Source organism: Salvelinus namaycush, chromosome 7 (genome assembly GCF_016432855.1).
Source record: "Salvelinus namaycush isolate Seneca chromosome 7, SaNama_1.0, whole genome shotgun sequence".
In the NCBI taxonomy this organism is placed as follows: Eukaryota; Metazoa; Chordata; class Actinopteri; order Salmoniformes; family Salmonidae; genus Salvelinus; species Salvelinus namaycush.
The window spans coordinates 20,581,681-20,599,216 of NC_052313.1; the positions used below are offsets into that span (position 1 = coordinate 20,581,681).

The following is a 17,536-nucleotide window of genomic DNA, read 5'->3' on the forward strand; positions in this document are numbered from 1 at the left end:
TCATGAGTTCTAAAACGGGGACCAGCAACTCGGTTGCTGCACAACATCAGCAGCTAGCTAGTAGCAGGCTCTCAGTTGTAGCTAGCTTGCTAACACCAGTCAGATGAGAAGCAAGCTACAAGCAAAAGAAGCTAGCTAGGTATATTTGGATGTGGAAGGTTTTTCATATGCCTGAAGTCATCTGTGTAAACTAAATCACAAACAAATAAGCTAGTGAACATCCTTGGCTGCTATTATAGCCAGTTAGCTAGCCAACTAGCCAGTAGCTACAAGTCAACAAGACAATACCATAGCTGTGCACCACAACTCAATATTGACAATATATCCTAGCTAGCTAAGTTACATTCTTCCATAAAGCATAGCTAGCTAGCTAAGTAAAGTTAATAGTTAACACCAAACTTCGGGAAACTGCCACATTGCTAACTTATAATACACGCAATGGGCATTGCTCATCTAGCTACTCCGGCATGATACAGTCAAACTGGCTAGATACCTTAGTGTGCAGCCAGATGTCAGTTTCAGCACAAACACTGCTAGCTAGCCTACATTTCTTCAACACAAACTGTAGATGATCAAGTGAATTGTCTTGCTAAGAAACAGTTGGCTATATTGAATCTAAACCTGGACAATGCACATGCAAGTAGAGCATCAGCTGTGCATTCTAGTGAGTGTACACATGTACAATTTAGCTAGATCAACACTCGAGAAAGACACGTTGCTGTTTAGGATGCATTAATTCAGTACACCCTCTCAATGACATTTTCTTCAAGTCATTTTAATCAAAATTTGCGCTGACTGATCAACAGTGTCAAGTTACTTTTCAGTGTGTTCCCACAAATCTGAACCCAGTAATGGTTTAATTTGGTTTATAATACGTTGAAGTTGGGTTAATTTTAGGTTCTGAATGAAAGGTGAAAATAATTTCCGGGGGGGACATTTAAAAGATGTATTTTCCGGTTGCTGAATATATGAATTTTCCGGTCGTTGAAAATACGTATTTTCCGGATGTTGAACTCCGGTTCATTTTTGAATGAATGTTTAAAATACTTATTTTACTTTTTTTTTACTGTACTGTAATGTACTGCACTCTGCTGTGCTCTACTGCAGTGGTCCTCAAACCTTTCCTCAGGGACCCCAGAAATTTCACAATTTTGCTGTAGCTCTGAGCTAGCTATTCAAGAGCTTGAGGATTACATGACAAGGTGTGCTAGCTCTGGAATAGATCAATTACATGGAATGGCCTGGGATCCCTATGGAGAGGTTTCAGAACCACTACTCTACTGTGCTGTCCAAACTCGTGAAACATAGTTGTCTGTGATTGGTCAGATATACAGTGCATTCGGGAAGTATTCAGACCCGTTGACTTTTTCCACATTTTGTTACGTTACAGCGTTATTCTGAAATGGATCAAATATATTTTTTCCTCGTCGTCTACACATAATACCCCATAATGACAAAGCGAAAAGAGGTTTTTAGACATTTTTGCTAATTTATTCAAAATAAGAAAACATACCTTATTTACGTAAGTATTCAGACACATTGCTATGAGACTTGAAATTGAGCTCAGGTGCATCCAGTTTCCATTGATCATCCTTGAGATGTTTCTACAACTTGATTGGAGTCCACCTGTGGTAAATTCAATTGATTGGACATGATTTGGAAAAGCACACACCTGTCTATGTGAGGTCCCACAGTTGACAGTGCATGTCAGAGCAAAAACCACTGCGGCCCTTGCAGAGCAAGGGGAACAACTACTTCAAGGTCCTCAGAACGAGTGACGTCACTGTTACATGAGCAATCTGGGGAGAAGGGCCTTGGTCAGGAAGGTGACCAAGAACCCGATGGTCACTCTGACAGAGCTCTAGAGTTCCGCTGTGGAGATGGGAGAACCTTCCAGAAGGACAAACATCTCTACAGCACTCCACCAATTAGGCCTTTTTATGGTAGAGTGGCCAGATGGAAGCCACTCCTCAGTAAACGGCACATCACAGCCCGCATGGAGTTTGCCAAAAGGCACCTAAAGGACTCTCAGACCTTGAGAAACAAGATTCTCTGGTCTGATGTAACCGAGATTGAATTATTTGGCCTGAATGCCAAGCGTCACTTCTGGAGGAAACCTGGCACCATCCCTACGGTGAAGCATGGTGGTGGCAGCATCATGCTGTGGGGACGTTTATCAGCAGCAGGAACGGGGAGACTAGTCAGGGTGAACGGAGCAAAGTACAGAGAGATCCTTAATGATAACCTTCTCTAGAGCACTCAGGACCTCCGACTGAGGCAAAGGTTCACCTTCCAACAGGACAACGACCCTAGGCACTCAGCCAAGACAATGCAGGAGTGGCTTCGGGACAAATCTGTGAATGTCTTTGAGTGGCCCAGCCAAAGCCTGGAAATTGATCGAACATCTCTGGAGAGACCTGAAAATAGCTGTGCAGCGACGCTCCCCATCCAACCTGACAGCTTGAGGGGGATCTGCAGAGAAAAATAGGAGAAACTCCCCAAATACAGGTGTGCTAAGCTTGAACTGTCGTACCCAAGAAGGCTGTAACGTACCAAAATGTGTAAAAATTCAAGGGGTCTGAATACTTTCCGAATGCACTGTAGGCCATTCTGGATCAGACCAAATCTGTTGTTGTTGGCACTACAGTCAGAGGCTGTGAAGTGGGAGATCTTTAATCAATGCAAAATGGAATACAAATTACAGAATTAAGTTAACCAAATGAGAAGGACTATGCTACAACGAGCAACCGACAGGTAGTCTGTTGTTTAATCAGAATGGAGTTGTTGCTGAATGAACGGCAAGCGCAACAAAATGGCCTCAACCATTTTGTTAGCCAAATGTTAGCTAGGTAGCTAACTAGGCTATCTTAGCTAGCTTCTTTACATCGATTGTGAGGCAGTAAAGACGCACTGTCAGATGGGATGATAGATAATCTATGGCATTTACAAGTTTGTCTAACTAGTGCACACACCCCACCGTCCCCTGCTGGCTGCAGCGTGCACCTTCTCTCCCGAGTCACGCAGGCTGCGCAGCAAACAAGTGTCCAAGTTTAAACAAAGTTTTTTTAAAAGAAACATTTTTTCCAGATATCTGAAAAAAATTCACGATATTATTTGAGTAGTGAAACTATTTCAAATGCTCATTCCTAGTGGATATAATCTCGTTTCTTATTATCAGTAAAATTAACTAATGTATAAAATATTGAGTACTATGTATAGCTTTGTAAGACTATAAATTACCAACCATCCAGCGTTGTGGTAGTTAGGTGTATTTTCCTGTTTTTGAGAGGAGCTGGCTCGTAGTTCCTGGAGACTTCCAGCAATTGCGCTAAGCTAACGATATGCTAGCTTCAACTTCCTTGAAATTACACACAGAGAAATAAAATTGGTATCCATAAGTTCGTCTGACTCTGGGTAAGTAGAAAATAAGGCTTAATTGTCTAAGTCCCTTTATTGCTTACTTATGAGAGGTAGAAGTCCTGTGTGACTCAGTTGGTTGAGCATGGCGCTTGCAACGCTACGGTTGTGGGTTTGATTCCCATGGGGGACCAGTACAAAATGCACTCACTACTGTAAGTCGCTCTGGATAAGAGCGTCTGCTAAATGACAATTGTAAATTTAGAAGCACCACTTGAGTAATGAGCCCTTAAGGTAAATACGCACACTACGGAGAGGGAAAGTAGGGAGCGTAGCGGAGAGGGAAAGTAGGGAGCGTAGCGGAGAGGGAAAGTAGGGAGCGTAGCGGAGATGGAAAATAGGGAGCGGAGATGGAAAGTAGGGAGCGGAGATGGAAAGTAGGGAGCGGAGCGGAGATGGAAATTAGGGAGCGGAGCGGAGATGGAAATTAGGGAGCGGAGCGGAGATGGAAAGTAGGGAGCGGAGATGGAAAGTAGGGAGCGGAGATGGAAAGTAGGGAGCAGAGCGGGAAAGTAGGGAGCGGAGCGCAGTGTTGCAATGATGTTTTTTGACACAAAAGCGGCGTCTCCTTGTAATACGCTCCGGCATTCGATGTACTACCTGAAAATTGAGATGAGCCGTATCACTCCTTCCGCAGCTGTTGGGACAATGTTGTCGCTTGGTTCCTTGATCTGATTCATAGGCTGTATAGGCTATTAATCCAAGTAGCCTATTTTGCATTGTTAACCAAATATAATCTAAGCAACTGTTCAAACAGTAAACCAAACAACAAGAATCCACCCAAAAAGGTGCTTTGTTTAAAGTGATTCCAGGCTATTGTGTGATTCCAGGCTATTGTGAAATGGTAAAACCTGCTGTAGCAGGCCATGTGCTTTTTCTTTGTTGTTGACCAAAACATGACGTTCTATTTTTAGCTGATATTGGAATGAATACACAAGCAGCATATCAAACTGGGATAATGCTTTAGGTTACGCCGGCAAGTACAAGGGCATATTTATTTTATTATGAATCTGATTATTTCACATGGCGATGTGGGAAGCTAAGAAGGCTAGCTACTATTAGCAAGGGGAAGACGACTCTTACTTGTTTCATTAAATTAAATGACAAAAATAAAAAGCCACGCTATTGCCCCCTTGTAAATGGGAGTGGGAACAGGAAGGATATCATGTTATCAAAAGGTGTCCGGTGCTTCAAAAATCCCACTCCACGCACGTAGATGAGACAGTCTATAGGGAGGAGGTCAGAGACCTGGTCATGTGGTGCCAGGACAACAACCTCTCCCTCAACGTGATCAAGACAAAGGAGATGATTGTGGACTACAGGAAAAGGAGGACCGAGCACGCCCCCATTCTCATCGACGGGGCTGTAGTGTAAACAGGTTGAGAAATCCACATCACCAACAAACTATCGTGGTCAAAACACACTGACAGTCGTGAAGAGGGCACGACAAAGCCTATTCCCCCTCAGGAGACTGAAAAGATTTGGCATGGGTCCTCAGATCCTCAAAAGGTTCTACAGCTGCACCATCGAGAGCATCCTGACTGGTTGCATCACTGCCTTGTATGGCAACTGCTCCTCCTCCAACCGCAAGGCACTACAGAGGGTAGTGTGTAGGGCCCAGTACATCACTGGGGCCAAGCTTCCTGCCATCCAGGAACTCTATATCTGGCGATGTCAGAGGAAAGCCCTAAAAATTGTCCGACTCCAGCCACCCATAGTCATAGACTGTTCTCTCTGCTACCGCAGGGCAAGCGGTACCGGAGCGCCAAGTCGAGGTCCAAAAGGCTTCTTAACAGCTTCTACCTCCAAGCCATAAGACTCATGAACAGCTTATCAAAGGGCTACCCAGACCCCTCTTTTACGCTGCTGCTACTCTCTGTTTATATCACTTTAACTCTACCTACATGTACATATTACTTCAATTACCTCAACTAACTGGGGCCCCCGCACATTGACTCTGTACCGGTACCCCCTGTATATGGCCTCGCTTGTTATTTTACTACTGCTGTTTAATTATTTGTTACTTTTATTTTCTATTTTTACTTAACACTTATTTTTAAAGCATTGTTGGTTAAGGGCTTGTAAGTAAGCATTTCACTGTAAGGTCTACGCCTGTTGTATTCGGCACATGTGACAAATAAAATTTGATCTGATCAACGGAGTGAAGCTTGTAGTAACCTTTTAAGCTATGCTGACTAGGTCTGTCAAAGTCTCCCAATGGGCGCTATCTGTCTGTCAGTCTCCAGCTGATTAGGTCATGGGAATCATTCTGAAAAGACAGGAAACGCCCAGGGTCCTATTCATTTGCAATAGAAAAGGTTTAGCAAATTTATGCGAGAGATTTTTTGTTGTTGAGCTACTTTTTGGAGAAGTCCAGGTACTCTCTCCCTCCTTGTTTCAGTCTGTTTTCTTCTGTTTCATTCCTAATGAACATGACCCAGGTTGGAACAGGCGACCCAAATCAAGCCATTGCTCTCTCGTTTGTTTTTCTAAACTAGTAATCCGATTGGTGTTATGTTTTATTTTGCGTTCCCACAAATGTCTTGAGGGCAGAAGCTGTGTGTGTTTTCTGTTCAGAGCATGAATACGTCGCCTAATTGACTAGATCAATTTGTCAAAAGAACAAATGGTTCCCAGATGAGATTTAGATAACTTTAAGATCCTTGTTGCATAACAAATAGCCGACTGTATACAGAAACATAGACCTAGTCGTGAATCGTGACGGAATAAAAGTATCACATACTATTTCAGACATTTTATTTCAGGAACAATACACAGCTTCTGAAATGAATGACTAAAATAGCCCCTACGACAACATAATCATATTTCGCCAGACAACATCAATTAGGAAGCAGTGATTTGTAAAGAGGCCTGCTCTCTCTATCACTCCCGCTCCATCTCTCTCCTTTCTCGCTATCTCCTCTCTCTCTCTCCTCACCCCCTCCGCCCATGCTACTTGTTTATTTGTTCTCTCGCTCTCCTTTCTCACTTGTTGTCACCCTGGGGGTTTGCTCTAGCAGCTCTATTGTTGTAGTGCTGGTGATTAGCCAAACGGTTAGCACAGCCCAGAGCGTGTACGTGCGTGCGTGCGTGTGTGTGTGTTTATCGTAACAGGCGTGACTGTTAGCAGTGTGGTTCTATAGGTGCCTCAAAAGCAGATTCATACATTGGCTAGGGTTTGAGCTAGCCTATTTTCTATTGTTATTACAATTTACGTGCTAACATGGCCTCCAAGGATTTTATACATGTGATATTAACTGCTATTTAAACCTCAATGGCCAAACTCTCCATAGTGCTTTTCCCAAGAGAGTTTAGCATGAGTTCATTGATCCTCTTCAATTGTTCACAGAAGATATAGCAGTGCAAGAGAGCTAAAATTACTTGGCGTTGTCACTGCTCTTGGCACTTTCTTCAAATTGCTCTTTTTTTCAGTGTAGCTCGGCGGGGGACAACAGGTAGGTCCATATGTTGACCATGTCAACTCTTTCCACACTGGAAAAGCAAACCACGCCACGTTTTGCCTTCTTGGCGTATCTGTCTGGTTGCACTTGACTTTGTTCTGTTGGAATAGGCCCATTGTGAAGTGAACATCTGCTTGCAGTTGGGTGGTAGTTCACTCAGTAAGGTTGGTTAGACCAACCGCTTTGGTTTGCGCTGGGAGTAAAAAAAAAAAAAAATGTTTAATTGGTCAGGAAATGTCCAACATGTCAATCCAAAAAGTATACAAATGGCAATTACATTTTTTGGGCTATAAACTGCCTTATAAATCAAATTTAGTATAACTAACCGTGTAGCGTGCGATGGCTTGTGGTGACGTTAGTTAGGGATCTGTAACATCTCAATCTACTTTACAACATGATATTACTGGCATCTAATTAGACGTAGTCTAAAGGCTGTGAGAACATGAACTTTTAATGACAAAAAGTTGATTCTAAGTGGGAAAGTGGTTGGGGCTTTTTAGGCTATGTCTTCGTCTGGTTGTAAACCTGTCATTGTTGGTGGTTACAGTAATAGTTGTGTATCATCTCATTAAAGTGATGCAGTAGGAGCCTAAACACGTTGAAACCTTCATAGCCATTTGGGTCAAGTCAATCCGATTAGGGGGAACCATGCTGATCATTAAAAATATAGGCCTAGAATTTCCAAACGTCAACCAAAGTTCAAAACAACCATTGCAAATTATGGTAATATCACCAATCTCCAGAGATTAAAAAATATGCTTAAACAATTCATATTGCATGATGGGAAATATCAGTCGTTAATTGAACCAACAACCTGAGACTGTATGGGAGAGTCCAGAGCCCATTTTATAATAGTAGGAGCACCAGCAGCGCAGTAATGACCCGAAAAGTCACTTCCATGGCAGCCCGTCACCCTCTTTTATATCCTCATCAGAGCCCGTCTGGTTATGGTGCCGGAGTATAGCTAATGTTTTGTGCTTTACGAGGTGCTTATTGTTGTATCTGGAGAAGGTTCCCCGGCACTTCGCTTGCGCTGTAGCTGCCACCGGGCACGAGGCTGTGAGCGGTTGCTAAATGACCACAGATGTTGTCCTTACCCCTTATGACCCAGTCACATCCTGTTGTAGGCCAAATAACTGTTGAACTGACTTTACAGTTGAGGAAAAGTCCCTGAAACCCGACCAAGAATACCATTGTGAGTCCAAGTCATTAGGTTCGGAAAGCAGCAAAGCACAAACGCAGGGCTGTAGAAACACAAACAAGACTTTTCTGAAGATTTGATCAAACAAAATACTTTTTTACAGCAGTGGTGTTGTAGCGCTTGGGTGACACTGTTTATTATTGTCTTCTAGCTGTTATCTTGATCATCTCTACTACCACCAATGGTGTGTCAGCAGCAAAGCCAAAATGGTAGATTTGTAGATTTAGTTTGTTTGAGGGAAAACATTCCTATGATGTGATGTTTCATTCCCTAGTGTCCTTACCCAATGTGTCTGCATTTCCTTACAAATATCTGCCAACATCAATGTACAGTACATCCCTTGGATAATAATGTAACCATTTTTTCACTTCTCATTCAGGTAACGTGGTCCGACTCCTCATCCAGCAATGTCACCAAAACTCATCTTGAACTGGAAAGCTTCTTGCTGAAGGTATAAATCACTAACTTGTGTTTTAGAAATCCAATGAAGCTATGATCAGCATTGCAATCTGTACGGTTAGCTATACCTATTCACATCCCAAATTGACTAAGTTGAAATGGAATTGACCCCAAGTTTCCTGCATAGCATCGACTGGATTTTCATCCCCTCATAATGAGCAGGGATAATGAATGAGTTACTTAATTAACTTATATGGTTACTTAATTAAGAGTTAATTACTTATTAAAATGAACTAAGTCTCACTCTTGTTTTGAAGGTATTTGTTTGAATGGTACTGTACATGACTTGTTAAACCTTGACTCACTTGTCCTCCCCCGTCAAGCAGCTTCCGAAGGAGCAGTCCACCGAGTCGTTTGAAAAGGGCATCCTCCGGCTACTCAACCAGGGAGACCAGTACGAGATCAGGGAAGTGGAGGGGAACCTCAAGTGAGTTCTGCTTACCGGCCTGCCTGTCTTGCATTGCGTTGTTTTAGGGGGTTTTGCTTTTCGCCGTCATTAGATTGTAGGCTACATTTCATGTCAGCACTCAAAAGTGTACAAACTACGAGTAGGTACGCCAGGTTGTCCCGACTTCTGCATGACAGACGACTCAGATTGTGAATTAAAACAGGTGTTGATGTAGTGGAGGCCTACTCTTAACAGACCAGAAGAGCAGTATCAATACTCACACGTAAAAGGCTTGTAGTCCTCTGTGTCTCAGTTGGTAGAACATGGTGCTTGCAACGCCAGGATAGTGGGATCGATTCCTGGGATCACCCATACGTAAACAATGTATGCACGCATGACTGTAAGCCATTTGGGATAAAAGCGTCTGCTAAATGGCAAACAATATAGAATAGTGTGTGCTGTACCTACTGCAGTGATGCCATATACTCAGCCTAGGCTATGCTTACACCCAAGGGATTCTTCTTGGCGATTTCTCGTCAGTTCCTTTGAACCATTCGTCAGTTTCTCATTGGTGAAATGAGAAAGTCTCCAAGGAGAGTGTCTCAATTGTTCCCTCTCACTGATGTTGATCTAATTAGACGTTTATCCCCTCTGCTCTTCTGTAACAACATGACTGCATGATTACTTGAACAAAATGTCCTCCTCTGTGTTCTCAGTCAGAGGAATGCAAACAGACTAGTGCCCTTTTGATTTGTTTTTGACCAGAACCCTTTGCAATAAGCAGACTGGCTTACAGTCTCCACTGACTGACTTTTCCCGTGTGTAGAGATATGTGTGTGTGTGTGTGTGTGTGTGTGTGTGTGTGTGTGTGTGTGTGTGTGTGTGTGTGTGTGTGTGTGTGTGTGTGTGTGTGTGTGTGTGTGTGTGTGTGTGTGTGTGTGTGTTAGAGATGCATGTGTGTACATGACACACCATCTTGGTTACTTTGAGGTGCGGTGTCTTGTTGTGAGTACAACAATGCCCCCTCCTGGAAACCACTTCTAGTAAGTTTCGTTTTAATGGAAAATGAAAGCTTAGAGGGCCATTAACTCAACTGATTGATAACAATGAACAAACAACACAAGTTTGAAGCATTTATCTGTTGCTATGTAAGCCTATTCAAGAGTACCTGATGATTGGATTAAAGAAATGGCAAAGTGTATGTTGGCCTGGTCAGTGAAGCGTTGAAACACACACACACACACACACACACACACACACACACACACACACACACACACACACACACAGGTTCAGCTTTGGTTTCATATCCAAAGGGCAGGGCCACTTCTCGTCAATCAGCTGGGTAAGACTGTTGTTCCTTCCAGATCACCCAGTCACACCCCTTGTGTCCAATATCTGACCACATTACTGTAACCTGACAACACAGCCAGTCAACCGATGAAACAGGTCTACTATGCCATAAAATTACACATCCATAATTCTAAAAACATATTGAGTTATATGATCTCTATCTACTTGGCCCACTCTCAGGCGCTAGCAAACAGTGGAATGAATTCAGCATTTCTTTCATCAAATGTCCTTATTGCACTGATATTGCAAAGTTAATGGAATTTGTACTCGTTTTTGAAGCAGATAGAATTTCCGTTTGACATTTGTGTTGTGACGGCACGGATCTCACAATCTGGCTGGCAATTTTACCTTCAGAGAAGTTGCGTGGCAACAAACTTATATGCCTAAGTTATGAGGTAAACTGAGGAGCAGACCCTGAGGAATGGAATGGATCCTGTTGAAAAGAGCAGAGCCCACATTCATAAAGTCTGAGTAGGAGTGATCTAGGATCAGATCCTCCCGGTCCATATAATCTTATTCATTATGATCTAAAAGGCAAAACTGATCCTAGATCATGTTGAGTATGGTCCCAGCGCTTCCTGTTAAATTAGAACTCCATCCAGCTTTAAAATGTAGGTCAACACTGACCGTACAGTCAAGTTATTACTAGTCAACGCATCAGATTCATCCAGTGCATTGGTTCAACGTTTTACTCCACAGCTTTGAGTTCAGCTTTGGGCCTCGGCTAACTTGTCATTTTATATTTTTCACCCATTTACAAAGGTCTCTTTTTCAAAGAAGTAAAATTACAAAAATGTTTTTTTTCTCTTGCCAGGGAGAAGTTTCTGTCGGCTCCACAAGCTTTCCGACAGACAAGCAAGGTCTGTGGCTTCTTCCTGTGTGAGTCCTCCTCCTCCAGCCCCAGCTGCAGCAGATGTAAGCTGTGTGTGTGTGTGTGTGTGTGTGTGTGTGTGTGTGTGTGTGTGTGTGTGTGTGTGTGTGTGTGTGTGTGTGTGTGTGTGTGTGTGTGTGTGTGTGTGTGTGTGTGTGTGTGTGTGTGTCAGGACATTTGACCTGCAGCATTTTAATTTACCGGACATTTAAGAAATTTACCGGACCCATATGCATTGGGTGCGTAACCTGATTAGGTCATCCACCCACGGTGCTCAGAATGACAGAAATCACATTTAGTTTATGGTAATTAATCTTAACAAAACATGCAGCTCGAGGAGGCAATTGCGTGCATCCATCTTACCAAATTCCGATGCACAATTTGAAGACGTTAAAATAACTGTCCAAACGGTCTAAGGCACTGCAGTGCTAGAGGCGTCACTACAGACACCCTGGTTCGAATCCACACTTGGGTCTAAGGCACTGGGGTATAAATAAATAGAATAATTTTCCACATTTACTTTTTCTCAGCCAGCAAGACGAGTAACGAACAGCAAAATCACTAGCCTATGTGAATCTACTATCCCCCATAGTAGAAAAGTTGACCTATTCTATTGGTCAGCTTGTCGTTCTGTGCGAGAAAGAAATATCCTATTCCGAACAGACTCTGGGACAGTTGTGGGACGATAGATCCCAAATTCATACAACCAGTAGATCTAGGCTACTTCCCTCAAAAGAAACATTAGAAAGCAAATGAGGCTCATGCAACAGATCAGAACGTTTAGCTTAAAATGTTGATAAAATATTACTTCACATTATTGCGCACAAAGCGCCACGCACATGCGAGGTTAATAAAGAGATCTAAAGATGCAACAACTAGCATGTGTTGCTTATATGACTAGGATTGTGCCTTTGGCAACTGGACAATGAAATAAAGTTGAGAGAAATAGGTGACTAGTTATAATATTTATAAAATAATTGCCTGCACGTTTGGTTGGATTTTGGCTAGGCTACTTTGAAGCAAGGTAAGACATACCTCATATGTAGTAAAACAGGTTCCAAACAATTAAGTATATGTTTTCAAAATGCAATGTGGTGTGTGATGTTCTGAAGTCTGCCTTGTTGCCTATGCACTTCAATAGCGAATGGGAAGCGCGCTTCAATTACCAGTTGAGAAATAACCTGTAATCATGGCCATTGTTTTTAACACGTGATTGGATTTACAATTGTTCTGCAATGATTGGACTTATAAAAGCAAATGTTTTATGAGCTGTAGCAGCAGCTCTCGCGCTACATCAACTGATATTTTGATCAATGAATAGGTAAAAATTCGCCCAGACAATTGGCCGGCACCCATTTTATTTATAGGCTTTTCATTTTTGGGTGGGGAGCCGGCTATTACCGGTTAACGGAAACCCTGGTGTGTGTGTGTGTGTGTGTGTGTGTGTGTGTGTGTGTGTGTGTGTGTGTGTGTGTGTGTGTGTGTGTGTGTGTGTGTGTGTGTGTGTGTGTGTGTGTGTGTGTGTGTGTAAGTGTGTAAGTGTAAGTGTGTAAGTGTATTTATACATATGTTGGGATACAGGCTCAGAGACATGCCATAGAGCAGTGCTAAAAGGCCATAATAAAAATAGGTTGTTTCTAAACAGCGATAAAATAGTAGAGTTGGAAAATTCAAAATAAATTCTGCCATTTCTTTAAAGTGTGTGCATGTGGTGGTGATGGGGACTAGCCTATTTTAGGTGTGAATAAGGGCTGGGAATTGCAAGGGACCTCACGATACAATATCATAACGATATTTAGGTACCGATACGATATGTATTGCGATTTGATACTGCAAGTAGGAATAATAGGAACACCCTTTTGCCCTCAGAACAGCCTCAATTTGTCGGGGCATGGACTCTACAGGGTGTCGAAAGCGTTCCACAGGGTTACTGGCACATGTTGACATCAATGCTACCCACAGTTGTCAAGTTGGCTAAATGTCCTTAGGGTGGTGTACCATTCTTGATACACACGGGAAACTATCTAGCATGGAAGAACTCAGCAGCGGCGCAGTTTGTCTCACAGACCGGTGCACCTGGCACTTATTACCATACCCCGTTCAAAAGCACTTAAATCTTTTGTGTTGCCCATTCACCCCCTGAATAGCACACAAACTCAATCTAAGTCTCAATTGTGTCAAGGCTTAAAAATCCTTCTTTAACCTGTCTCCTCCCCTTCATCTACAATGATTGAAGTGGATTTAACAAGTGACATCAACAAGTTATCGTAGCTTTCACCTGGATTCACCTGGTCAATCTATGACATGGAAAGAGCTGGTCTTAATAATGTTTTGTACACTCAGTGCATGTCTGCTGCAGAGAGACAAGAGAGAACATTAGGATAAAAGTGCTGAAAACATGTTGGCTCGCTATTTAGTAATTTAGCAGACGCTCTTATCCGGAGCGACTTACAATTAGTGCATTCATCTTAATTAAGATAGCTGGTGAGACAACAACATATCACAGTTGTATTGTATTTTCCCTCAATAAAGTAGTTATCAGTAATCAAAGTGTGTGCTAGATTGACCAAGCAAGACATTAACAGAAACAAGTTATTGAAACAAAATACTATTATTGTAGAAACAAGATGGAGAACAAGCTATAGGGTGAAAAACACAGGGGTTTTGGCGCAGGTACACCCGACTAGCGCTACATACAGTTGAAGGTGGAAGTTTACATACACCTTAGCCAAATATATTTAAACTCAGTTTTTCACAATTTCTGCCATTTAATCCGAGTAAAAAACTCCCTGTCTTAGGTCAGGTAGGATCACCACTTTATTTTACGAATGTGAAATGTCAGAATAATAGTAGAGAGAATGATTTATTTCAGCTTTTATTTCTTTCATCACATTCCCAGTGGGTCAGAAGTTTACATACACTCAATTAGTATTTGGTAGCATTGCCTTTAAATTGTTTAACTTGGACCAAACGTTTTGGGTAGCCTTCCACAAGATTCCCACAATAAGTTGGGTGAATTTTGGCCCATTCCTCCTGACAGAGCTGGTGTAACTGAGTCAGGTCTGTAGTCCTTGCTCGCACACGCTTTTTCAGGTCTGCCCACAAATTATCTATAGGCTGGAGGTCAGGGCTTTGTGATGGCCACTCCAATACCTTGACTTTGTTGTCCTTAAGCCATTTTGCCACAACTTTGGAAGTATGCTTAGGGTCATTGTCCATTTGGAAGACCCATTTGCGACCAAGCTTTCACTTCCTGACTGATGTCTTGAGATTTTGCTTCAATACATCCACATAATTTTCTTGCCTCATGATGCCATCTATTTTGTGAAGTGCACCAATCCCTCCTGCAGCAAAGCACCCCCACAACATGATGCTTCCACCCCCGTGCTTCACGGTTGGGATGTTGTTCTTCAGCTTGCAAGCCTCCCCCTTTTTCCTCCTTAATTTAACGATGGTCATCATGGCCAAACAGTTCTATTTTTGTTTCATCAGACCAGAGGACATTTCCCCAAAAAGTACGATCTTTGTCCCCATGTGCAGTTGCAAACCATAGTCTGGCTTTTTTATGGCGGTTTTGGAGCAGTGGCTTCTTCCTTGCTGAGCGGCCTTTCAGGTTATGTCGATATAGGACTTGTACTTTTGTACCTGTTTCCTCTAGCATCTTCACACGGTCCTTTGCTGTTGTTCTGGGATTGATTTGCACTTTTCGCACCAAAGTACGTTAATCTCTAGGAGACAGAGCCTTCCTGAGCGGTATGACGGCTGCGTGGTCCCATGGTGTTTATACTTGCGTACTATTGTTTGTACAGATGAACGTGGTACCTTCACGCGTTTGGAAATTGCTCCCAAGGATGAACCAGACTTGTGGAGGTCTACAATTTTTTTTTCTGAGGTCTTGGCTGATTTCTTTTGGTTTTCCAATGATGTCAAGCAAAGAGGCACTGAGTTTGAAGGTAGGCCCATGAAATACATCAACAGGTACACCTCCAATTGAGTCAAATGATGTCAATTAGCCTATCAGAAGCTTCTAAAGCCATGACATAATTTTCTGGAATTTTCCAAGCTTTTTAAAGGCACAGACAAGTTAGTGTATGTAAACTTCTGACCCACTGGAATTGTGATACAGTGAATTATAAGTGAAATAATCTGTCTGTAAACAATTGTTGGGAAAGTTACTTGTGTCATGCACAAAGTAGATGTCCTAACCGACTTGCCAAAACTATAGTTTGTTAATAAGAAATTTGTGGAGTGGTTGAAAAATGAGTTTTAATGACTCCAACCTAAGTGTGTATGTAAACTTCCGACTTCAACTTTAAATGACTAAAACCTGATATAAAGTATGTAGAAAAGATAATGGAGCAATATATTTTAAATTAGATCCTCTATGAGAACTATCAATCACCAAAATAAAAACGAAACATTCAGGGAGAAGAATGTCATGGCATTGATTTTGCTATAACGTTTGAGTCACTCAGAAAGCATAAGAGCAAGCCATGGCAAAATGTGTAGAATTCCAGGAAATTAGCTTTAAAACTGAAAATGTTGTCGTCGGGTAAGAGGATGGCCGATAAAACCATGCCATTGGCCACGCCCACTACCAAGCCCCCACCTCTTTGCCACCGCTGCTGAAATAAATCCTAGGGGAAACACTGCAAGCAACACAGTGAAAATTGTGTAGGCTACCTGTATGTGTTTTTTATGCAGCGCTCTCATAAAAAGTCATAAAACTTTTGTTTTATTAACATTCCGAATGTCATTATCTATCCTTGCATTTAGCAAATTTTAGACAAAGCCTTTTAAAATATGCCTATTTGTTATTTTGATTAATGCTCTTGCAAGTAATCGAATACTAACATCCGTTCGGATATTCAAATAATCATGCCCATCCCTAACTTGGAGTCAAAGTAGCGATATAATATCGTCCCCTAATCACATGGTCATAAGGCATACAGATGGCATACAGTACCATCCATGGCCATGCCGCCATTCTTCTAACTCATGTCATGGATCACTATACATCATGGCACATTAGCCGTCCTCCTCAAGCTCAGCTCATCCACATGTTGCTCCATCCCTCTCTCCATGGCTGAGGCTGGGCAGCAGGATGATGAATAGGTCCCCCTGGCACCTGTTCGGGGAGAAGCGCTCTCGGAAGGCCCCTAAATCATCCAAAATCAACAGACTTGGGCTGCTATGGAGTGGAGGGGGGTTGAGAAGGCCCTGTGGATACAGAGCATGAGGACGTGTGTGTGTGTGTGTGTGTGCATACTCTAATCATACCGTTTGTATACATGAACGTATACAAACACATGTCTTGAGGTGGGCTCTAGGCTGTGTGTGTGTGCGCGACTCACCCACAGCTCCCTAGCCTTCCCGCAGAGCAGCTGTACATTGACACCCAGGTGAGGTGAGCGATGCGGGCAGCACGATGCCCTGGCAGGCCCAACAACAGGATGTACTGTTCAGAACTGGTCCACGTCACCATGGATGTGTCCCAAATGGCAGCCCATAAGTCAGCCTCAGGACTACTGTACTGGCACTACAGAGGAATACCACTGACCAATGGCTATCAATCCACCTCTTTTTACCCATCCTCTTTCTCTCCGCCACTCTATGGATGCATCTCGAATAGCACCCTATTCACTATGTAGTGTACTACTTCTGACAAGAGTAGTGTTTTATATGGGGAATAGGCTGCCATTTGTGACTCCGTCTTCGTCATATTCTCAGTTGGATAAATTGTGCAACCCCATAACAGGAAGCATTAGATCAGAGGAGGCACTCAAAGCTTTTAATGTAGCTCAATTTGATGCAAAATTTTCCCCTTTTTGGTTAATCGTGTAAATGTCAGTCCCTTTACCCCTCTCCAACCTTTTGTATTATAAACCTAGCTGTTTTTGGAACGTCCTTTGAGCAGCCGAATCTTTAACAGCTGTAAAAAATGGAGTAGGCGCAAATGTTCCACAACCTAAATGAAATGGGTTCCATTTTGTACCCTCAGAGCAGGATAGAGGGGAAACAAGAAGGGAGAATTAGATTTGTGCTAACAAAACGCATCAGTAACTCTGGACATTTTATTAGAGGGTCCAGCTAGCCCTAGATTGATGGATGAAGGGAGAGCGGAAGAGAGGGAGGAAAGGAGATATGGAGGGAGTGTGGAGGTGTTGATTGGCCAACAGCACCAGTTACTGCTAATAATATTTTTTATTTAACTAGGCAAGTCAGTTAAGAACAAGTTCTTATTTGCTCTAACCACTAGGCTACCTGCCGCTTAAAGTAAAGTGTTGCCTAGATGTCTTAGTGACTTACTTCAATGGAATTACTGTTTATGAAGGATAGGATATGTTAATGATTATGCATCATGTAGCTGCATGGGAAACAAGCAT

General features: G+C 42.5%; 1 protein-coding gene across 4 annotated transcripts in view; it reads left to right on the forward strand.

The window, feature by feature from the left end:
• LOC120051072 (zinc finger CCHC domain-containing protein 2-like) overlaps positions 1-17,536 on the forward strand; it is a 60,218-nt gene that overhangs the window by 33,399 nt on the left and 9,283 nt on the right. For 3 of the 4 annotated variants that reach the window (XM_038997698.1, XM_038997701.1, XM_038997700.1), the window contains exons 4-6: positions 8,459-8,530; positions 8,862-8,965; positions 11,094-11,194. In XM_038997698.1, coding sequence (XP_038853626.1) covers positions 8,459-8,530; positions 8,862-8,965; positions 11,094-11,194 — 277 coding nt within the window. The remainder of the gene's footprint in view (positions 1-8,458; positions 8,531-8,861; positions 8,966-11,093; positions 11,195-17,536) is intronic. The other variant, XM_038997699.1, reaches the window with a different exon arrangement.